The 23503-nt window shown below is 37.5% G+C and overlaps 1 protein-coding gene across 4 annotated transcripts; it reads left to right on the forward strand.

Moving 5' to 3' along the window:
• Positions 1 to 35: 35 nt before the first annotated feature.
• On the forward strand, positions 36 to 23378 carry SGTB (small glutamine rich tetratricopeptide repeat co-chaperone beta). Of its 4 annotated transcripts, none has more exons than XR_014576793.1 (11): positions 36 to 175; positions 1274 to 1426; positions 7018 to 7121; positions 7804 to 7873; positions 10559 to 10658; positions 13170 to 13274; positions 16194 to 16332; positions 16420 to 16482; positions 18541 to 18578; positions 18726 to 18907; positions 19893 to 23378. XR_014576793.1 is itself a non-coding variant. In XM_083817806.1 (11 exons), exons 2-11 carry the CDS (start codon positions 1327 to 1329, stop codon positions 20002 to 20004), a joined length of 915 nt encoding a protein of 304 aa, XP_083673932.1. In that variant the 5' UTR covers positions 36 to 175; positions 1274 to 1326; the 3' UTR covers positions 20005 to 23378. The 4 variants fall into 4 exon arrangements, 3 of the variants coding, with proteins under 3 accessions (XP_083673932.1, XP_083673933.1, XP_083673934.1); XM_083817806.1 differs by having other exon boundaries at positions 18824 to 18907; XM_083817807.1 differs by lacking the exon at positions 36 to 175 and adding an exon at positions 494 to 926 and having other exon boundaries at positions 18824 to 18907.
• The last annotated feature ends 125 nt before the right edge of the window (positions 23379 to 23503 follow it).

Raw genomic sequence — 23503 nt, forward strand, 5'->3', positions numbered from 1 at the left:
AGGAGGAAGGGCCGGCTCCGCTCCCGCTGTCACTGCTGCCACCGCCGGCCGCGGGCACCGCCACAGCCGCCCCAAGCATCCGCTTCCGCCGCCGCCTTTCCCCTCCCCGCCCAGCGGCGGCGCTGACAGCGGCGAGCCCGGCTCGGCTCAGCCCGGCTCGGCTCGGCTCGGCTCGGTAAGCGCCATGCCCCCCCTCCGCCGTGCGGGCGGGCCGCGCCTCCTCCCCCGAGACCCTCTGCCGTGGGGCAGGGCCCGAGGCGGCGCCCGGAGGGGCCGAGGGGTGCGGGGGGCAGAGGCGGGGTGGGGGGGGGTCGCGGCGGGGGGCTCGGCCCGGGGGGTCTGGGGGTGTCCGTGGGGTCCAGAGGGGCCCAGGGGGATGCGGGGAGACCCGGGGGATCCGGGGGGTGTGGGGGGGGCTGGTGTTGGCTTAGCCCTTTCTCGGCGGGAGCCGCCTTCAGCCGTCCCTGCCGTGGCAGGGAAGGGGCGTGAGTGAGTGTGAGTGTGACCGTGAGTGTGAGTCTGAGTGTGCGTGGGGAGGTGGGAGATAATCCCCCGTGGTCTCGGCCCAGTTGTGGCCAGCCTGCGTTTGAGGCTCCCCGGTAGCCTCCCTCCCCACTCAGATCAGGGGGTGGTGGTGCCAGCCTGGACCCGAAGGGTTTGTGGAAAAATAACTCGGAAAGTTGGAGGAGACGAGGTTTTCCTCAAAGTTACGTAACTCCGCCAGTGGGACGGAGCCACCCGTGTCACGGATCGCGAGTGTGCACCGAGGTCACGGCGCTACAGCCCAGCGAAGGCGAACCTTTCGGCAGCACCGTGTCGGAAAACAGAAGGGCGCGTATGGAAGCGTGCCTCCTTACGTCATTGCATCTTTCTGTCAGCGTGGATTGTTAATTGATTACGAGTTACGCGTGTGTTCCCGCTTCGAAGTGCGTATGTCTTAGGAATAAAAGCCAAACTGCATCCTTCAGAAAAATAAGTTGCTGAATGATCCTCAGTGACCTCTCCTGCAGGAACGAGCCTGAGGAAATCTGTCCTCTTTTGCTCATAGACTAGAGGATTGCAGGATTCCCCTATAACGCTTAAAATTCAATGGCTCGTTTCAAGGCACTGCTTTATTCGGCTTTCTCCTGAAGGATGATTTTTTGTGTTTTGGGTGCGTTTCTTACTGAGGTCGGTGGGAGGCTGCAATGCTCTAAGAATTCACGACTGGGCCCAAAGCATACATCCTGTCATATTGTAAAGCTTTTCTTCCTTTTTTTTTTTTTTTTTTCAGAAATAGGAGATCCTATTCTTCTTAAGACATAGGAGAAATTCAACAATTTCAAAATGTCATCGGTGAAGCGTTTGGTTTATGCTGTCATCCATTTCTTGAGAGAGCAGAGTCAGATAGATACTTTCACTCCAGATGAACAAGAAAGCCTGGAAGGTAAGTGATGAAGATAGTAATACATGGGTAGGTACTATGCATACATATGTTAAATTATTTGGTGTATATGGCCAAATATATTTCTACTGTGTATAGAAAGTAACTGAGGTGACTTAACTGAAACTGCCACAACATATTATATGAGAATAAATGATGATCTTAGTATTTCTGAGATAACTAATTTTAAAACATCTCTAATTTAAAAAATGCTCTTAAGTTGTGAAATTATCTGAATTTTAAGTGACAGATACTTAGTACTTTGAACCACATCAAGTTAGACAAAGCGATAATGCAAGCCTTGGGAATGATTTGTGTATGTATCCTGCAACTTTTTGCCAACTGATTCATTTTCATTTTACTTTTATGTTTAATTTCCTCCTGCATTTTGTGTGTGTGATGTGAATAACCATATATTGGTTTTGGCATATGGTAAGAACTCTTGTTTCATACTTAGAAAAATTCTGGGTAGTTTATGAGGGAAATCTAAAAGAACCTAGGAATGGGGAAAATAAAATAAATGCTTTGCATTGCTTTTCCACATAAATAGCAATTCCAAAGAGCACACGGTAGCGAATATTTTCAGTTTAGTATATACCTTCTAGTAACAGAAGACATGGCCACAGGAAGATGGACTTTTGTGTGTATTCTTCTGCCAACCAACAGAGAAAGTGAGACATTCACTAATGTTTGAAGTGTCTTCCTCCTTCATGTTGTTCTCATTCCTTTTCTCTAATTCCTGGACACTCCATGGGAGGCATTATCATAATGTGGAATTAAGCAAGAGAAGAACAAAAGATTCTTAATTCTGCAATAAGCTTTCCATAGCATCTATTTAAAAGACCTGTGCACTGTTCTAAGTAGTCTTTGTCTGCATGACTCAATGGGAGGATGAACTGGAGGTATAAAGAGGAAGGCTAGAACTACCAGGGCAATAAACAACATCCAGGGAGTCAATTATTGAGTTTCCTGAAATTTAAGGAGTTGAGTCTGAGAGGCATAAGCTTTAAAAGGGAAACCTGGAATGTTCTTCCTTCTGCTGTCTGTTGCTTTTACAGTGTAGTTAATTATTTACCAATGGAAGCAAGAAATTGACATTTGTAGCATGCTATTCAAAGGATATTCCACAGATTGGGTTTGTACACTTGAAAAATGATAGTCATCTATGAATTTAACCAGTATCAGGGTATCGTGGTACTCCGATAATAAATTTCTGTTCAGCTGATGAAAGAAAGCAATGATTTAATATCATGAAAGTATTTCATATAAGGGGAGACAACAATTTTTCCTTTCGTTTTTATAATAATGCTGATAAACACTGGGTTATGCCTGTGAAGGTTTACCTGATTACCTGTTGTAGAGCAGCCTTAGCCAATGTTTATCTGAAAGAATCAAAAATTTTAAGATTCTATTTTCTGAACAAAAATATTATAAAACCTCACTTGTGCTTAAATGCTGATATGGAACTTACCATTTTAATACAGATATGAAATCCTAATTTTAGAGCCGTATCCTGCCAGAAGTTTGATACCATATGCTATGTGTTAGAGGATCGGGGCAGGCATTCTGAATAAATGAGTCATTTTAGTTGTGCAAAATATCTTTATTGCTTATGGAATAGCAATAGTCTGAGTCTCACCCGTTGAATTGGCTAATGTTAGGTGAAGACATAAGGGATGAAAGAATTTGACTGTTGTTTTTCATTGGTACCTTATGTATCTTAGTGAAAAGATAAAACACAGTATGATAAGTATCTACGCCAAGAAGTAATTTAAGTAGTTCCCATTCCCCACAAAACAACAAAAAGATAGAACATCACAAATAAAATTGAGACCTTATCAAAATATAAGTCTAGCATGTATTCAAACTCCTGCATTCTGCATGTTTATATTACAAAATGATGTCAATGATACTGTAATTTTCCTCTAGGAATTTTGTGCTTACATAATGAGTAAAAATGACTTAATTTGAGAAATCAGAGTAATCGTAAGGTAGACTGGAGAAATATACTCTTCTGCAATCCAGGATCCAGAGAAGTGATACAGATCTCTGTTCTAACGCTCAACCCTATTGTATGAATTGGCAACTTGACTTCTTCCAAGTTATACTTGAGACAGTGTATTTAAATAGCAGTTGTTTCCCTTTCCTATTGGCAGTATCTACAAGTTTTTCCTATCTGTAGCACCTGTTTCTGTGGGACTAAAGCAGAAACTCTCTACGAAGTGCACAAGGCTGTGATTTTTTTTTTTCTGACTTCAGAGATGATTGTACTGCAGTGAGTCCTCAAAGGCAGAGTTCTCAAAACTGTGGAATGTACCCCTTAAGGTGAGGTATGCGTGTAACACTAGAGTTGGGGGACAGTTATGTGTAAGATGCAGCAAGCTGACACTGAGCACTAACGGGGCCTCATGTCATGATTTAGCCCTGGCAGGCAGCTCAGCACCGCATAGCTCACTCTCCCCAGGGGGGATGGGGGAGAGAATCAGAAAGGTAAAAGCATGAGAACTCAGGGGTTGAGATGCAGACAGCTTACGAGGTAAAACAAAAGCTATGCACATGAGTAAAGCAAAACAGGAAATCCATTCACTACTTCCCATCAGCAGGCAGGTGTTCAGCCACGTCCAGGAAAGCAGGGCTTGTCATGCATAATGATTTATTGGGAAGACAAACAGCATCACTCCAAATGTTCTTCCCTTCCTCCTCCTTTACCGCAGCTGTTATTGCTGAGCGTGACTCCATATGGTATGGGACATCCCTTTTGCCTGCCTGGGCCAGCTGTCCTGGCTGTGTCCCCTCCCAGTTCCTCGCTGGCCGGGCAGCACGAGGAGCTGAAATGTCCTGGGCGCTGTGCAAGCACTGCTCTGTGACAGCTAAAACAGTGTTGTTAACTCACTGATTTTCATCAAAAATCCAAAACACAGCAGGTGTGAGCTTCTCTGAAAAAAATTAACCCTATTCCAGCCAAAGCCAGGATACCTCAGCAGCCCAGTTAATATTCATGATTCAGCGATCAACAGCTTGCAAGTCTGCTGTTATGCCTTGATGTTGTTCACAGCTTGTGCATGGACAGCAAAAGATCCTGGAGCGGTGTGGCACTGGGGATGCTGAGCTGGGCTCCAGCACAGTCCACGTGCTCCTGTTGTCACATAGTAGGTGTTTGTGTGAGCCCCAGGTGTTCTCTGAGCTGTTCAGTGGGGAGGTAGGGATCTGCACTGGTTTGCAAGGTGATCTGTACAAGCTGTGGCAACTGCCTAGGTCTCTGAAAGTGTATGTGGTGGTGGAGGTAACAGGGAGAACAGATAACTTTGGCCTCATCGGTGAATAGCTCACATGGTGCTGTAAGTCTTACACAACTTTCTGATGACTTTGAGCCTGTGGCAGCTAACAGTGCCTCACTTAAGTAACAGGACAGTGAGATACATTTCTGACAAAAACATGTCTTCACCCTTTTGACTTTACTGGGCCAGGTTTTTACTTGAGTGTGTTAAAACAAAGTAGTTATTGATCTTTTCACAACTTAATATATCATCTGATTTGGAAAAGTTTCAGCTTTGGCAATGAATTTTTACACAGGTTTCTATCGTTGGCTTACATGTTAAGATGTGGCTGTTATTCTAACCTATGGATTCATCCCATAAGACCTCTTATTTTAGTTGTACTTTTGAGATATTATAAGGATTATAAGTTCCATTTTTCAGTTAAAGGAGAACTAAAGACTTCGCTGTAACAACTGGTTATTTATTTAATGGAAATACTTCCTGGTAATGAAAATATATTCTGGATTCTTTTGCTTAAGCATGATTTGCACTACTGCACTTTGCAAAAAATCTCCTGTCAGATAGAGTTATTGTTATAGACAATGCCTTAGAAAGGTAAAGATTGTACTTTAAATTCACGTAAAACTACAAATGAAGTGAGGCATTCAGGAAAGGGAATGTCTTCAGGTGAAAATAAGCTTGAGGGAAAAAGGGTAGGTATATTTTGGGCATTAGCTTCCTATTAGGTCATGTAATGAAAAACTAGACATGCAGTTCCACTGATCTTATGATAGACCTGACAAGGAGTTCTGTTAATATACCATTCAGAATTTGGCATAATCAGTGCTCACTTTACTGTAAGTTTTTCTACATAGCAGGAGGTAAAGGAGTTTAACCCAAATCCTTCACCACTTCTACTGAGTAATTTAGAATTGGGCAAACTGATATATTTTTAACATTTATAGGTTATAGGAGCAAGTTGTATGTGTATTTAACCATGTATTCAACTACTGTTACATATTATCAACTTTAATTTTGTGGTACTAAACATTTTCTGAATAATTTCTATTGTATGTTATGAGAGTTTAAAAAAATACTTGTTCAAATTTTAACTACTTATTTTACAAGTTTACTTTTTTCTGTTTTGCTCAGCTATGGTGTAGAAAACAGGCTCCTCAAACTGGCCTTACTGTTGTTAACTTTCAGTAATTTTAATTTTAATTTGAGATCAGCGTTGGGGTCCCTTATAATTTGAATTCTTACCGGAGTTACATTTATTACATTAACATTGGAGTGAAATTCATTTTAGATTCTAAGATTCAGTTTTTACTGATACTTAGTTTGAATTCAGCTGTCCTCAGTTATCTCTAGTTCAGGTTAAAAATGTGGTATCTATAAAATAAGACAAAAAATCCCTTTTTCTGCTCAAACTATGCTTTATGAAGATTCTTTGTTCCTCCTCAGTTTTCAGTCTAAAACATCTAGATGATATACCTCAATGGAAGCATTCTACTGCATTCTCAAGATGATAGGAAAAGTATCGATACAATTTGAGATAGTATAACTATCAGACTTACAAGACTATATATTACTAATTGTCATTCATCTTATTTTGTCTGGAAACGTGATGACATTTAAAACTTCATTCTGGTACTTGGTTACTTTTTTTTAGAATTGCTTCATGTGAGTGTATGTAGATTATTGCAGGATTGGGAGAGCCATTTAATCCTTACACAACAGAATGTGTGAAAGGATACTGTAGATATATTGTCTTACAGGATAAAGACTAGTGATTAATGAAGCATTTTATTAATAGACAGTGTCATCAAATGAATCTATTTTACTTCAAAAAAGATAAAATTAACAAGTATCCCACATTTATTCTGTAATTAAATATAAGCCATTTTCTCCTGTTGTGTCACACAAACTTTAGGCAGTTTGGCTGTGTTTTGGCATGGGTCATGTGATGCATACTTGTATTTTAAGTTGTCATGCTTTTGTTAAATACTTTTATTTTTATATTTAAAAAATCAAATGATTGAGAGAATTGAAATTAAAATTATATTAAAAATAATTAAATATTTTTAATTTTAAATTTTAAATTTTTAAAATTTTTAAATTTTAAATTAATTTAAAAATAATGTTAGAACTATATAAGATTTTGTATAGCTTATAGCCAGTTCTCTGTGGATCGGGTAGCCTCTTTATTTTACGATGTCTTTCAAATTGCTGCTCTTACTAGCTGAATAAGGAAGTGAATCACAGCTTTATAAATAAATTAATGAAATTAAACTTCTGTTGTGAAACTGGTGACCTAATTTTTTTTTCTCTTGTAAGTTGCAATTCAGTGTCTGGAGACTGTTTTTAAGATTAACCCAGAAGATACTCATCTTGCACCTCCACAGCATTTGATAGAAATGTTCAGAAATTCTTTCCACAAGGTAAGAATTTAATTTAAATTCTAGACTTACTCTGCCAGCATATGATAAAATTTCATATTGTATACAGAACCTTGAAGTGCTATGTAGGTCAAAAAATGTGAAAACTTAAGGAAAATGGGAAAAGATTGAAATTTCCATAAAAGCTGGCAGAACAAGAATCTTTAGGGGCAGTGGGAGGAATTAATTTGAAGTAGACAAGGACAATTCAATGTAGGATGTTACTGAATGGTGGATTGTGTAGTTCTCACTTAAAGGATTTTATCCCTCAGTTAATTGAGCTCATCAACTGTTTTATGATGCTTCTCATTCCCTTCTGGAAATAACTTAGTTGTTCAGTTTTAAAAACATACCCCTAAGTGCTAACCTTAAAATGCTAAATTCTAAAATCCATGCTAGTAATATGTGTTATCTCTGAGTTTCTAGTACAGGAAGCACAGAAACCACCAGGGATTGTAGAGGCTTATCAACTGTCCTCTTCTTGGCTTCCTTAAAATGCGTGATGAGCCGTAAGGTTTCTTTGGTAGTAGAAAGCAAGCTATCTTTCTCTTCTAAGTGTTTTAGTGATGTTTTAGGTTTTATACTCTGCAAAACAGGAGATCTTATAGGTTTGACAACATTCCATCAACAAGCAACAATTAGGGCTTGTATTTTAATGAAAAAGTATTGTTTTGTTTACATACAGAACGACATGCTGCCTCTCTCAGATTCTTTACCAGAGGATATTGAAAAGGCGGACCAACTGAAGGATGAAGGTTTGTAAATTAACATAGAAATAAGCATCTTGTGCTCTGAGTAAGATTTTTCAGGTTATCATGGATAGTGGTAGTAAAGCAGCTGGACTGGGCAACACAACTCATACAAAAACTTCACATTTTTTCCACTGTTGATTGTTATTTTGTAAGGGGACTAAGTAACTTGGGCCATTCAGGGTCTAAGAAAATACCTGCAACGCTTGCTGTGGTTATGGGACTGTAGGGATATCCAGTCCTTTCTAGGTGTGGTTATTACAGCAATCCATGGTCTAAATTAATGTCTTCCATCTTCTCATCTGTCAGTCCTCAGAGCTGTGTGAAATGGACTAAGAAAACAAAATCAATGTGTGCTGTGTGTTAGTGTGGTGATACTAAAGCAATTTGTGTTTCTACTGAAAAAAAATAAGGGGTCTAAACTTTGACAAAGGGCACTTGAAAGTGTTGGCCATCAAAAGAACTAACAAGCAATTTGGGACTACTCGGAATGCTTTTGGTTAACTCACATAATAAATTTAAAACATATCCTATTTTTAAATGCTGCTCTCTCATATTAGTCCTTTTCATTTTCACATAAGTTTATCTATCACTGGTATCAAGTTTGTCAGTTTTGAGTATTGTTTGCCTGATCTTAGTGAAATAAATTACATCGACTTGTTGAAATCAATTTGAGCCTTATCTTCTACAATACTATAATTCTATCATTTTGTGGTTTCTGTCTGTATGTCCTTACTTACGGAATAACTTCACACACCTTTTCAGCCATCAGCCTGTACCTCCTCCACCCTCAAACTTGTCCTCTAGAAATTGGCTAATGAAGGGTGAAACAAAAACAGATTGCTTAGTTTTCTTTCTTGGTCGTTATGAAACCTGAGTGATATACCCTCCAGACTAACAAATACTTGAATTTACTTCCCTGCCCTTGTATATCACTTGACATTTTGCTTAATGTAAGCAATACAGAGTACAGATTATATGCAGATTTGTGGCTTAATCCTAAACAGAGCTGCTTGGTATTACCACAGTATAAATTATAACAGTAGGTAATACTTCTGTTGTAAAAGGACATGCACTCAAAAGTATAACCATTTGTTGTTTTTTTCTTAATATTTTTTTGTCCAGCGTTAAAATAAGCTATTACTGCTGCTTTTTCTTTTGTCTGGGATTGCCTAATCTGAGCAGAAATAGGTCTATCTGTTCTTCTATTTTCCTTTAGCCAATTTTGAGCTGCAGAGAGCAATACTGGTACCCACTGAAACTAGCTCCAACATAGCCCTGTATCTCGGGTCACTTTTGTTTCAGAGCAGTGTCAGAAATTCCAGCTTTGATGATCATCAATAACAGTTTTGTTTCAGAGAAACATTAACTGCTACAGTCTTGTTGTGTGCAGCTACCTCGTGATGCTAAACTGCCAGTAGGATTTAGTCAGTAGTCAGTAGTAGGATACAATCTAGTGTATCACTGTTAGAAGAGGTGATTTTGTAATATATTGATGATACTTGGTTACATAAATCTGATTTTGTTTATTAAGTGTTCTGTAGTAACAAATAAATGCAAGTATAATTGTTTTCAGTTAGTATTGTCACCTAGAACTGCTTGCTCCACAATCTTTCTTTCTATCTGACTGAAATATTCTAGCATTTGCTTGTGCAGTTATAACTGTAGTAAGTTACAGCTGTAGTAACCTGTTGACCTGTCCCTTTTCTTGCTTACTCTTGGAGAGGGTTGAAATATTATACCAAAATACAAGGAAATCAGTGAAAGTCTGTTGTTTCCTGACAACTTCTTGACATTGCTGAGAAACCAAGACTTTTGCAGGATCTAGCAAGCCAAGGATCTATAGCAGTGGCACCTGGGACAACCTTAGACTCAGGCACTTTGAACTAGGACTTTTCTTGTAACAAACAAGTAGAGAAACAAAGAAAGAAACCACCACGAACTCCTTGTGTCAGGGTGGAAGAAATATGGAAGGTATCTTTCGTTTTGAAAGAACTTACTACAAAATTTTCTTTGCAAAGAGAAGTTACTTTATTCTGCCTTTTCACTGTAGTAGACTTAAAAATATCAGGTATGAAACTTTATTATTGAGTAGAAGATCAGAGCTTTGATGGTAGGAAATTTCACCTCTGAATCACTTTAGATTGCCTGTGCTATATATGCTTTTCATTATCTTAATAAATGAACTATGTGACAACATCACACAAGTGGGGCTTGTGTGCTTGGTTTTTGCTTTTATCTCCCATATTAAATAAGTAGTTACAGGGAGATTTTTGGTAGATGTGAGACCAGAAGGGAATTAACATATAGCCTATTGGACTATGAGGCTTGAAAAGTTAGTTAAAACCAATGAATTTGTATTAGAGTGGAACTGCAATTACAGTTATACTTCTCAACAAAGGGATCTTCACTTAACAGCAGAAACTATCTGGAAAGTGTGGAATAGGGAAAAAAAAAAGAAAAAAAGAGAAGAGGAAGGCATATGTGGTGGACTACAATGTGCATAATGAATTTTACAGACATAATAGATACTTCTATTTGCTTTATTCCATGCCAGTTGTATTTAAAAGAACGTATCTCGCAAAAGTGCCATCAAAACTGCCTTGTTTAGAATAATATAGTTTCTCTACTTTTTTCATACATAATGATGTATCTTTTAACTACTTAAGAGCTTCTTATAATTTATTTCAGGTAACAATCATATGAAAGAAGAAAACTTTGTTGCAGCAGTGGATTGTTACACTAGGGCTATTGAACTGGATCCAAACAATGCAGTCTATTACTGCAACAGGTAAAAGCAGAATAATACACACTTTTTATTCCCAAACTTAATAAACATTATTTTAAAGATAAAATATGATGTAGATCAAAATAGTGTGAGGCTATTTAATGTGAGTTAAGTGTGAGGCGGAGGTTAACAAATTAACATATTAACGTATTAAATTTGTAACACATCTAAAGCAAATGTGAGGTAATTCGTTGTATCTGTATCAGTAGGTGTAATACGGGCCTTAAAATTATTTGTAACACGATGTAAGTTTTTTGTAAGCTAGGATGTCTATATTAAATCACTACGTAGGCTGTGGTTCCCAGTCTGTTGAGAGTAGTAAGAACCTTTTTTTTTTTTTTCTTTCGATGGTCTAGTGATTCAGCTGCTATCTCTGTCTCCTGTAGTATTGACTTCACTTGGAAAAACTGGTGTTAATGTGTTAAAGTATTTTGGAGATTTCAAAGATTGTATAAGTACTCAGCATTTTTATGCATGACCTGTTGGAAAAATAAGAAGACTGTGTTGTTGTAGTTTCGTTGTATAATTATTTTTTCAGTGTAGTATTGACATTGGACCAGATGAATTCTGGAAGGGCATGTTACCCTAGCAGCAGCATGCACTTTTAGTATACTGCCCTGAGGACCAACGTAAGAACAAAAACAGTGTAATCTATGAGCCCTGCTGAAACTGCCATGCCTCTTAGAGCTCCTTTGCTCTTCACCCTTCAGTGCATCCATTACCAGAAGGACTTATGGAGTGCAGTCAACCTGGCCTTGTGGCAGTGTACTCTGTGGATTTTTCCTTTTTGGGGGCTGTGCTTCCATTACTCCAGAGTTTAGTTTGTGATAAATGCAAGTATATGACTCAGTGTTTCATGGCAGGCATAAAGAGAAAGGGAATGCACAGCATACTAATATTGTTTTACATCTTTAAGAATGATTGCATAAGTGATTTTAGGTATCAGATGTTAATATAAAACCTGATTCAAAAGCCTCCCCAAATAACTGAAAGATTCCTCAGTAGAATGAGCTTTGGAACCAAATCTATACTTGTCAAAAGAGTGAAAATACTTCACTCTTTTCTGTGCTCCATCATCACAGACTACATTTGTGAGCACCAAAATGAATCTTGATGTCAGTGTGCCCAGTATTGTACAAAGTTACTTAAAAGACAGGCAGTTCTTTGGAGTTCCCAGAGGGATATAGTATCTGAATAAAGATAGGCCTTATCTTATTTGAGCTATCTTGGAATCCATCAAGAATTACCACCTTTAACAGCATTGCTTTTTGCTCACAGCAGTGGGGTAAAGAGAAGAGGTTAGATGCCATTGAAATGGTAACTGGCCACACAATTTTTTTAAACATGGAAAGAACACTTTCTGTTCAAACACATGAGACACTAAGCATTGTCCCCAGTTCTTATCCACAAACCTTACTGGCACCTACAGAGCTAGACAACTGTTACATAGCCTAAATATTTAAAAGCTGTAAGTAGTCCATTCAGAAAAGATTTTAATCAAAGTCAGAGAAAACATCCAATTTGAGGTTATCACAGGAGAAGGGATTGAATACAGTGATGATTGTAGCATCTAGTGTTCCTAATTTTAAAAAAAATAGTGCTTCACGCAATGGAAATATTATCATTTCTTCTATAGCTTTTTAGTCAAAGAACTAATTAGAGTATTTTGAGACTTTTCAAACTGGGAAAATTTTGAGTATTAGTTATTACAATTGCCTTTTTAGTTTGGGGCAAGTCTTTAACCTTATTGTATAAATAACCACAGCATTCGGTATTTCTCTGGTGTGGAGATACAATTTTAATTTAGTAATTTCAGAGATTAAGAAGTGTCATCCCAATTTATTTGCAAGCATGAGTTTTGCTGAGGTACAGTTATGTATGTAAGAGAAATATTGCTTCAGTTCAGAATTGGTGTGAAGCTGTTATTTTCCTTGTGATCATTATCCTGAAGTCAGTTTCAGAGAGCAAGTGGGATGGTTCATACTGAAAGGCAATTCTGTGCTTTCTGAAGCACAGACTTAACTGCTTTAAGAGGAAAAAAAAAAAAAAAGAGCATAGAAAAATCACAGTATTCCTTCAAAATGCAACAAAAGTATAGTCCTTATGGGAAAAATGCAATTGTGTAGAATACTTCTGTTTAAATAAGGATTTAATGTCAACTACTAATTCAGAGTTTCACTTCATGCAATAGGTTTTGCGATGTGTTTTGTGCATAGTCATATACTAGATATAAAACAGTTTTAGAATAATTTCTCCTTTGTGTCCTGAAAGGTGAGTCTTTGTTCTCCAAAGCCCAGTCTAGCAATGCACCTAAGCACGGACCTAATTCAGAACATTTGCTTGTCCTGCTTGAGTGAGGAAAGTTGAGGCATTGCCTAACTAATGAGTAATAAGTCAGTAAGACAAAACAGGTCTAAAGTCAGTAACTGACATGCAAATACCTAAGCTTTTTTGTTCTTGCTGTTACTGTTTTTTGACTAAACTCTCTCTTTTCCCTTCCACCTCTCCTCCTAGGGCTGCTGCTCAAAGTAAACTCAACAAATACAGTGAAGCAATAAAGGACTGTGAGAGAGCCATAGCAATAGACCCGAAGTACAGCAAAGCATATGGGAGAATGGGGTAAGCTAATAGAAATCTGGGTAAATGCTGAAGGCCCACATGTAAATCACCATACATTTTCTGAAATAAATGGAGCTATGTTGTTTTGCTTAACTGACATTCTTGTCCTGAAAGTGTAGCAATTTTCTAAAGATGACCCTATTGTGCTGTCGGCTTTAAGTTTTATATCGTTGGTTGATCTCAACATTTTCATATCAGACTTTTTCAGTTAGCTTTTTTTTTTTTTAATTTCAGTTTATCAACATTGTAAATTTAGGAAGTCATGCTGTGTTTTTCTTTTTAATCTCCTACCTAATCATGAGTTATAGAAATTATGCTGTTGGAAAAGTGAATCTGTTGATGCTGTTAGAAAACAGAATCCTTAAGAGTACTGGGCCTTCAGTGCTAGCACTTGAGGCTTGATTTTTCTGTTCAGTAACTGTCAAGCAGCAGATGTTTGGGCAAGACTAAGCTATGTCCAGTTAGCGTTTTTTCCTCAGTCCTGTCTGAGCGGTTAGCAGGTTTGTCCTCCTAGGCAGAGGGTCTGATGAAGTGCTATCTAAAAATCTCAAGAATGTTCTCCCAAATGAGATGTCTGCTTCAGTCATGGGACACTCTTCTGAGATGTGTAGCTTTTCATTGTCAATAATCGAGCATATTATGAAGGTGTAGGCTGAATGCTGCTTCAGGCTTTTGGCTTTTGTGGTTTTATCTATACTAGTAAATTAAAAAAAATGCTTGGGATTGTTCTTTGGGGTCAGCTGGCACAAAATAGCCTGTGTCTATATTATTAAAATCTTGTTTGCAGTATGGAGTGACCACATCCAAACTGCCTATTGCTAAATTGCCTTGGCCTGTGTTAACTTCTGAACCATGCCCTAAAATTGTTTGGGCTAGTTGGCCTGGGACAAGACCGTGCCAGGGGGCATTTATTTAAGATCAAAGATGATGGAATTCCATCATTTGAAAACCTCCCCAGACAGAGTTTATTTTAATACTACAAATGTAGCCTTTAAGATCATCTACTGCGTAGCTAATTCACTTTGAAATTTTAAGGACTTCTGAATTTTTGTCCTATATAACTCTCTTTAGGTTGTTTCTATATATAGCAGAACCCAAGATCCCCAGATTTCAGTGAGGTAGAGGGAAACCACAGGTTGATTTAATTGGAAATGGGAGGTTATTTTATAGTTTTGGGTGTAAGAGCAGTGTACACTTTGATTAGCAGTGTAAGTGGGATCATTCTCAGGTATTCTCAAGCTTCTTTTTTGTCTGACTGCTTTAACAGAGGATATATTCTTAGGATATATTATATTCTTAGGATATATTCTTTACAGGTTGTTGCTTAATTCAGCAGCTTGAAAGAATAATGTATTTGGCACAGGCTGAATGAGGAAACAGTGCTTGTTTAGCAATAACTGGGAAAAAAGTGCAGAAACCATCTCAGAAAAAATCCTTATGAGAAAGCTAGGATTTCTGACTGCATTAGAGAGGCACATCAGCTTTTCTGAGGACTTCACGGAAGCTCTGTATGTGTTGCAGAAGGGAACAGAAGTGCCACAGAAATATGCAGAGATGGGAGCAGTATAGACAGTTAAAGATATGCTTCCAGCATGACTCTGAGAGAGCACTCTTCTGGGTAGGAGGTGGGTCTGAAATTGTGAGCAGAGAAACTTGCCTGCTCTTCTGAGTTGTGTGTTCCAAGAAGCAGAATTTAACACACTTTCCCCATAAATAAACACAATTGCATCACAGAAATACCTGATTGCATTTCTCCTCTGGTCAGAAACTATTTCGGCAAATTATACAAATTATAACTATTTTCGGCCAAAAGGGAGAATGCTGCAGAGCAACTGTGCTAAGGGAGAAAACATTAATATTGCATGGGTTCCTCCAGAAGTTTTATTGGAAAACCCTGGATTTTCGTACTGTTACTGAGTCTGTTATCACTGAGAGTAATGACTGTGACCGATGTGTCTAACACTGAGCTCTCTTGCCTGACATGAAAAGACTAAGGTCTGTTAGTGGGTATTAGCACGGGCTTATTATCAACACAGTCTGTGTATCTATCTCAGCACATACTAAAGGGAAACTGGAGTATTGAATAGAAGTTGAATGTAGATTACACAGATCTTCCACAAAATGTGGAAAAAATTGGGTTAGCTTTGAGATCAGCATAAATTGAATACATAGCAGAAGGCAGAACTGAAACTGCAACCAGATGGACTTCTGGCATAGCTCAAAGAAAGATAATGCTTTAAATGTAGGAACTAATCAAATTTGAAAACAAACATTGTTTCAAAAGTAGTAGATAATCCATGCTGTGCTCTCCTGAGCCGCTGGAGAAGAATCTTTTTCAAAAGATTAAGTAGGCTTCTCTGACACGTGGGTTTCTTACAGATATTGCTACTATCCTGTGTAACCCATTTGTCAAGCGGTGAAGCAGAAGGTCCAAGAGAACCTTGCAACTGATCCAGTGCAAAAAGCTGTTAGACTGAAACTTGTGGTCCTACTGTTTGGTTTCTTGAAACTGCACAACTTAGGTTAAGAGTATCTTCATCCTACTTACCTTCTGAATATATACCCTTCTGAATAATGTATTGGATCAAAAGAAATGGAAGAAACATTTAGAGGAATTTCTGAGCTCATGTTGGATCCAACTTGTGCTCTAAAACAGAGACTAAATCACTTGATAATGCCAAAGTTTTTTAATGAAACTTGCATACATATGGATGCAAAATGAGTTCCTGAGGGATCATCTGTTCTACTACAATAAAGGCTTACTCTAAGCAGCAGTGGCACAACAGCAAAACTTCTTTTAACTTAGTGCTTAAGAGAAGAGTTAGTTGTGAGATACTGTTTTACTTGGAGCAGAAAAATCTACCATTATCTTTTGATAGTCATGTATGTTCTACCCAGGATTTCTTTATTTCACATTAGGTTGGCTCTGACCTCAGTGAATAAGTTTGAAGAAGCAATTACCAGTTACCAAAAAGCACTGGATCTTGATCCAGAAAATGACTCTTACAAGTCAAATTTGAAAATAGCAGAACAGAAACTAAGAGACATGTCCAGTCCTGTAAGTTAGCTCTGCATCTATTTATTAACAATTGTTTTAACTGGGACTTCGGAGGTAAACTTACCTTCAATTTTTACTTGTTTTTAGACTGGAACTGGACTGAGTTTTGACATGGCAAGCTTGATAAATAATCCTGCCTTCATTAGTATGGTGAGTATATTTCAAGCTTTACGTTGCTTTTAAGACTGAATTCTTAAGAACAACTCTTGTTCAATAACACAAGGGATTTTAATGTTTATTATAATGGGCAATAGTTGCACTATGCTGAATTTAATTTTTTCAAAGGCATTTTACACTCAAACCGAGAAGTGGAGGATAAATATGCTCTGATGCCTGTCTGATTTGCAACTGATTCTGTCCTACTTATGAACAATGATATGTGTAGATAGCTATGCTGTTTTTACAGATGGAATGAACAGCAAAACACTTGTCAACAGTATGGTGGAAATATCTTTTCTATTCGCCACATAATAATTAACAGTGAATACAAAGATAATAAATGAATAGCTGTTACAGAATAGCTGTTAAGAAGCTGTAATAGCTTCTTAAATGAATAGCTGTTGTTTCAGATGCAGTCTACCAAATGCTTAAGTAACTTCCTGGGGAGAACTACCCAGAATACCTTTTTGTTCTTACCTTTTCAAATTCTCCCTGACATTGTTAATACTTCAAGAAATGCAAAAATAGTGAATATAAGTAACTCATAATGCTTTCCTTTACTTCTAATGTGCTGGCAAATTGTGATTTTGTCCCTCAATAGTTTTCTCCATGCATGGTTGTCTGACCCAGTTTGTGTGAATTAACTTCAAAGAATGGAACTTGAAGGAAAAAAAACTGCAAAAAAATATTTATTTTCTTTGAGATTCCAGTTAAAACTTTACTAGCCTTCTGGTAGCTTCTCTAGGGTAGGACATTTCAACCAGTGCTCCCACATGGAAAACAGATCAATGCAGCTGATACTGTGGTATGGAGATGGTAAGCAAAGGAAGAAGCAAGTGAATTCGCCAATGGCATTAGTGATGAAATAACACTGGAACTCTGTGTACAGCTTCACTGGCCACATGACTTACTCAGACAGTCTGTATCTGTTTAGAGTTGAAGATGTACTCTAACGTGGAGCTATGACGAAATGATTGTTTGTATCATTTCCAGAAGATGCCAGATCAAGTGAATAGAACACAGGGCATTCAGCCAGGAATTAATTAACAAACTTCTCCTGTGGTGGTTCTCATGGGAGGTGGGGGTGGCTTTTTTGCTGGTGGTGGTTGTTGTTTTGTTGTTGTTCTTTTAAGGGAAAAAAAAGTGACTTACTGACCTCGAGAAAGCTATTTCTGGCCTCCTTTTGAGCCAGATCAAACTGTTACTGATGGGAGAGAGAAAAAATCCCATACTTCCCTCAGAATTGATCTTTATTTGGCATTTTATTTATCCAAATGTAGACTAGAGAAAACAGATGACTTTCGAGAAGTTGTATGGAGATATATTGGCCAACTGATATTATGCATGTCTGGTTTTTGTACTACATTTAATAAGATAGTGAATGAGCAGATACAGCTTCATGCCTGTTGATTTCTGCAGCCACTAATTTCTGTAGGAATTACACTGCTAACTTTAAACCATCACCTGGCTTATTCAGTAGTGTCTATCCCTATACACTCTTACACTACAGTAAACACAACAGAAATTTTGAGGTACCTTATGAATGAGAAATATGAATAACCTCATGCTTACTACAAAGTAAGAAGATAGACAAGTTATCAAAGAAGATACACGTTACGGCAAAACCATAGTACAAAGTAAGTCCACGACCTGGTTTGTCTCTGTAGTCTCAACAGCTTATTCTTACTAGTAATAACAGTTGGAAAACTGATTTATCCAGTTGGCAATCAGCAAAACACAGACTTTTGTCTAAAAAGCCCTACTGAAAACTTTAGTACCTAGAAGTCTTATGTTAATCTTTTTTTAGCTTTAGAGTACAGGGTTTTATGTTTGTCTTGTTGTCATATTTTTCATGTCCAGTGAAAATTTGTTGTTTAACGTATTAAAAAAAAAAACAAACACCTTTCCCTGCAATTATTATTTTTGTTTGGGACCATTCATCTCTGTGGACATAAACTTAGCTTGATTTTGTAATAAATTGTAGAATTCCTTCAGTGATACCTAAGTAGTTAATGTGTTATAATTTCAGCTATATATTATCTATTCTAGGCAGCAAGCTTAATGCAGAATCCCCAAGTTCAACAACTGTAAGTATTAAAATGAAGTACCATTAAAACAAATATCTTCAGGGCTTCGAATTAAAAGAGAAAAGGTAGATGGTACTGAATTCCTGAAAATTTAATCTTGTTTTTGCTTACTGTAAATAGAACTACTGCAGTTTCTTCTTCTTACAGCTTAGTTCCTCCCAGCAATTCAACAAAGAACTACAGTTTATTGCTTACTATAAAGGTTCCTGCATACCCCAATGCCAACACTGTGCTAACTGTTCCAGGATGTCGGGGATGATGTCAAATGCCATTGGTGGCCCTGCTGCAGGTGTTGGTGGCCTGTCGGATTTGTCCAGCCTGATCCATGCGTAAGTATTACGAATCACACAGTTTACTGTTACATTCGTAGAAACATTATTGTGCATCATCTATTTTAAGAGGGATAGTGTCAGACCAGTTAAACTGTGGCCTTTACTCATTGTATGCCTGATTATTATTAAAACAGATCTTAAAGACTTTCCATCTTGTTTGTTTGCATTGTACATTTCCATCAATTGGAGTGACCGTGTGCTCAGTTTCACTTTTTAGTTCTCATGCACTGTTCATTTTTCAAATGTCACCTATTAGAAGTGCTACTTGAAACCTTTAGTTGCTTATACATGTGCTTTCAAATTGTATTCTATGAGTCTACTCAGTGCAGGTTGCAACAAGTTCTAAAGTTTTCTCTTGACTGACAGTGCTCTGGCATCCCTCCATTTAGACTAAAAGGGCTTCAGGGAACTAAGTATAATAGGAGTGAGTTTTACAAAAGCCAGGACCCAAATCTTTTAATATAAGATAACAATGATGCATCTGGAAGAGTCAGCACACTTCAGGTGTACTTCAGTGTAACTGTATGCATGCTTTCTATTAATGACCTATGGCTCATAAATACGAGTTGCCACCCACATCCTGTATTTCTAGAAAAACTAACATGAAGTTGCACTTCAACTAGAAGAGTAGTTGCCTTTAACTACTGGAGTGCATCCTCTCAAAGAGAAGGGAGCAAATCACTGGAATAGATTTCTTGCAAAATTTTAGGTTTAGCGAGTAAGGTAATACTTTCCATGTTACCAAGTAGATGCAGTAGTCTGAAAGAATTAAGACCTGATGATTAAGATCCTGTTTGGAGAGACTTTAAGTAGATAGTCATAATACTACAACTAACTTGCTGTATAGTCTTAATCAAGGTGTCTTTAGTCTCAACTTTCATATAGTGCAGCTTTCAGTTACATTTGGATGTCTTATTTTGTTACAAAAGCTGCATGTCAATTTTTTTCACTTGGTGATTTTATTTACAACTGTTCAACACAGGGGGCAGCAGTTTGCACAACAGATACAGCAGCAGAATCCAGAGCTCATAGAGCAACTGAGAAATCACGTCCGGAGCCGATCCTTCAGCGGCAGCACTGAGGAGCATTCCTGACTTAAAGAAGGCATGTGAATTGGAATGGTATATAACCTCAAAATGCATACCATAGTTAGTGGCAAAAGCACCATTGTTAACTCTTCTGCTTGAATAGAAGACAGAAAATTCTTTGTGTGTGTTTGCAAACAATAATAAATCTGTTAAACAGATCTATTGCACATAACTTGGAACATATCATTTATGTATACTTAATCCTCTGAAAATTAATACACTAAATACATTCAGTGGCCTGTTAAAATCCCTATGTACAAGTCATTTTCAGTATGTGCATTAGATTGATCTGCAGAGATGTCGAGTGTCAAGGAGTTTTGGAGTGGGCTGACTTTGTGTAACAACTTAATTCTAAAATCCTAGTGCAAAAGGCATGTTATTCTGATGGTGAAAATTGTTACAGCTGTAACTCCCTGTCAGATACGCTATTGAAACAATAGATGCATCAGCTCTTCTGATGTACATCTGATGTGCCCTTCTATAATGAGCATAAATCAGTGTTGGAGTATATAGCGTACTTAAATCGCATGTCTGAAGTCTGCTTATATCTGTGGAGGGGCTGTCATTGGTACCATGAAATACTCTTCAACTTCATTTGGTAGAAGGGAGGGAAATGATTGTGAATGAAGGAGTACCATAAATTGTAGTTGGAAAGGATGGAAATCCTGAGCAGATACCACAGATATCGAAATGCTACTTGGCTAGGGAAAGGAAATAGCATTAAGAAGTTTCAGGTACCTCTACTACCATATACATTCTCAAATCATCATAGTTGCCCTGGAGGTTAGCAGTGTGGCACTATTTTCGTAGGGATGTCAAACTGTATTACATTCTGTATGTATGCAGGATTTAACATAAGCTTAACAGTCATAACTGTAATAAGCTAACACTGATTCAATGACTGTATAACTAGTATTGAAAACTTATCCCAAAATAGCTGCTTTAGCAGGATTCTCTTTCTATTCATGTGTGATAAATCACTGGCCTGAACAATTAAGGATTTTTTTCAGTTTCATTGTATGTATCTCCTTTAAGCAATGGGTGTGTGGTCAAGCTAAAGATTTTTGCTGTCTTTGATATTTCTATTTCATCTTTTTTTTGCTTAGCACATCTTATTCTGAAAGAGACCACTGTTTTTCTGTATTTTTATTATATTACCTTTTCTTTTTAATTCTGCCTGGTGTTCACATTCCTTTCTGCTACAAGGTACATATTTTTGTCTCCAGGGAAGTTCTCAACACTCAAAATTTTCTTTGCATATCAAAATTGATTTGAGGAGCCTGCTTTGATTCCTAAGACAAAGTGACCTCTGCTGGCCAGTCAGATTGGAAACAGTATGTGGACGAGTAAAACAGAGACTCCCAAATGGAGAAGTACACAGGAACTCCTAGACTTTATACATTATATCCAACTCACTGTGTGGTCAAAAAAAAAAAAAAAAACACCTCAGGTAGTGGCAAATAAAAGATGGGGACTAAGTCTAGGACTTCAAATGCTAGGTGTGCATCTGTTGTATGAGCCTTCAGCTATTAAGAAAGGAAAAAGTGCAGCTGAGTCCAACGGAAAATGAACAGAACTGGTGAATACACAAAACCCAGGAAACTCGTATCATCTTTTGAATAAAGATGTAAAGCTTAAAACAGCAACTTCAAGACATGCATAGTTTCAACAGGGCTTGCCTACATACAGCATTGAGATGCTTTCTCTTTTTTAATTTCCATATGTGTTGCTGTAGCTGCTTTTTTGAGGCTGTAGAGATCTTTAAGCTTCACATTAAATACATTTCCAAATAAGAACTTATAACATCTGATGACAAAGAAATTTATTCTTAACATGATCTTTTATCAGAGGTAGTTCAGATTTTGAATCTAACATAACTGTGACTTCAGTTCAGTCACAGTTAAGAGGCCAGGATACCATTTACAAGAAGGGTCAGTGGAGGTGGGATAAAGCTACTCTAGAGACATTACTTGAAGTAGTGTGTTGTGTCAGGAGAGAAGCATTGCTCCTAACACCTATCTCTTTGCATTAACCTTTCTGGTTCCTCTTATTTTTCTTTCATATTCTCAACTAACATGGGTCCTACTAGCTTTGATGAGGGGAAACCAGTTAATCCAGAATGGACTGGACAGCACATCAAGATCTCTCACACTCAGCTTATGCTTGCTTTGACAGCAAGCTTCCTGTAGTCAGTTTTCTTTCTAATTCAAAACAGCAAGAGTGTCAAGAACCTCTTGAGAGCTCCATAAGAACTACAATGATAATTGTATTATAAGACGTAAAATCTGCTGTAGAAGTTGTACTGTGTTCCATAAACATACTTTTTTCTTTGTAATTGTTCACATGTGCAGCCCTAGAGCTTACTGTATTTATGGGATTACAATCCCTAAGGTAAAATGGAATTGAAGCATTGGTTAGTTGTTTGAACTTAAAGATGATTTCAATGTAATTTTGCATACTAAAATACTGTCATGTTTAGGTTTTAAGTCAGTACAGATCATATGTAACCAGAACATTCACTACAATGATGGCATTAGCTGACCCTTTTGGAATGTGCTACAATTAGCATAATACTTAACTTGTAAACATTCATTGTTTCTTGTATGTTAACAAAAAGGGCTTTATAGCCTCAGTAAAAAGAAAGACAGTGTAACCAATAACAGGAGCTGTCATGGTGTGCTTTTCCATTGAAGTCAGGAACAGAGGGATCATTTATGCTAAAATCTATTTTGCCTTGAATAGGTTAAATTGTTTCACAAAGTCACGCAATACGTCTCAATCACAGGGTGAGGAAGGAATCTTTTCCTGTGTGATAACTGCACTTTTGTTTTGCACTAAAATTTTTCATTCTGCTTGATCAAGTGGTAAATCCCAATCCCAGTAAATACTCCTTTAATTTAAGGTCAGTTACAGTTCATCATTTTAACTGAACAAATATGCATTTATCACCTAACTGGTTTTGTATCATTACTGTTCCATCAATATTTAAGTGTGATAATGGTTAGAAAAGAAAGTGTTTTGCATTCAAATTGTAAACTCCTGTAACCTGCTTGCATGGATATATATTCTAAGTATGCCTGATCAGAGAAACATCTAATGAAATACTCAGCGTAGAACTTGTTTCAGTTGCAGTTTTGGTTTTGTAATGAGTATAAAGTAGACTCATTTGTCCTGAGACAGAATTAAATCTGCAAGTTCTGAAGAAATCATCATAATACTGTTTGAAGCTACAGATAGTCATACTGGCAAAATGCAACTTGGCTACCATTTCTGTATCTCTCCTACCTCTTACTACCACATGGTCACATCTCCTTCAATTTATGTCAACTTAACTTGAAAACAGATTATAAATAAAGTTATTTACATTTTTTGCGTTGATAGCTTTACTGTTTTAGTCTGTTGGTACAACTAGAATAACAGATTATACTGTGTGTTTTTTTTAATACCTTTTATGTTGTTTGGTATGCATTTTATTAAATGTGTAAGGTATGGTTTCATTTTTTTT

This window comes from Anser anser (genome assembly GCF_964211835.1).
Source record: "Anser anser genome assembly, chromosome: Z".
In the NCBI taxonomy this organism is placed as follows: domain Eukaryota; kingdom Metazoa; phylum Chordata; class Aves; order Anseriformes; family Anatidae; genus Anser; species Anser anser.

Coding starts and splice junctions, on each gene's coding strand:
- SGTB (XM_083817806.1), top strand. CDS start 1,327: ATGTCATCGGTGAAGCGTTTGGTTTATGCTGTCATCCATTTCTTGAGA. Junction 1,427..7,017: donor TGAACAAGAAAGCCTGGAAG/GTAAGTGATGAA, acceptor TTCTCTTGTAAG/TTGCAATTCAGTGTCTGGAG. Junction 18,908..19,892: donor TTGTCCAGCCTGATCCATGC/GTAAGTATTACG, acceptor TGTTCAACACAG/GGGGCAGCAGTTTGCACAAC.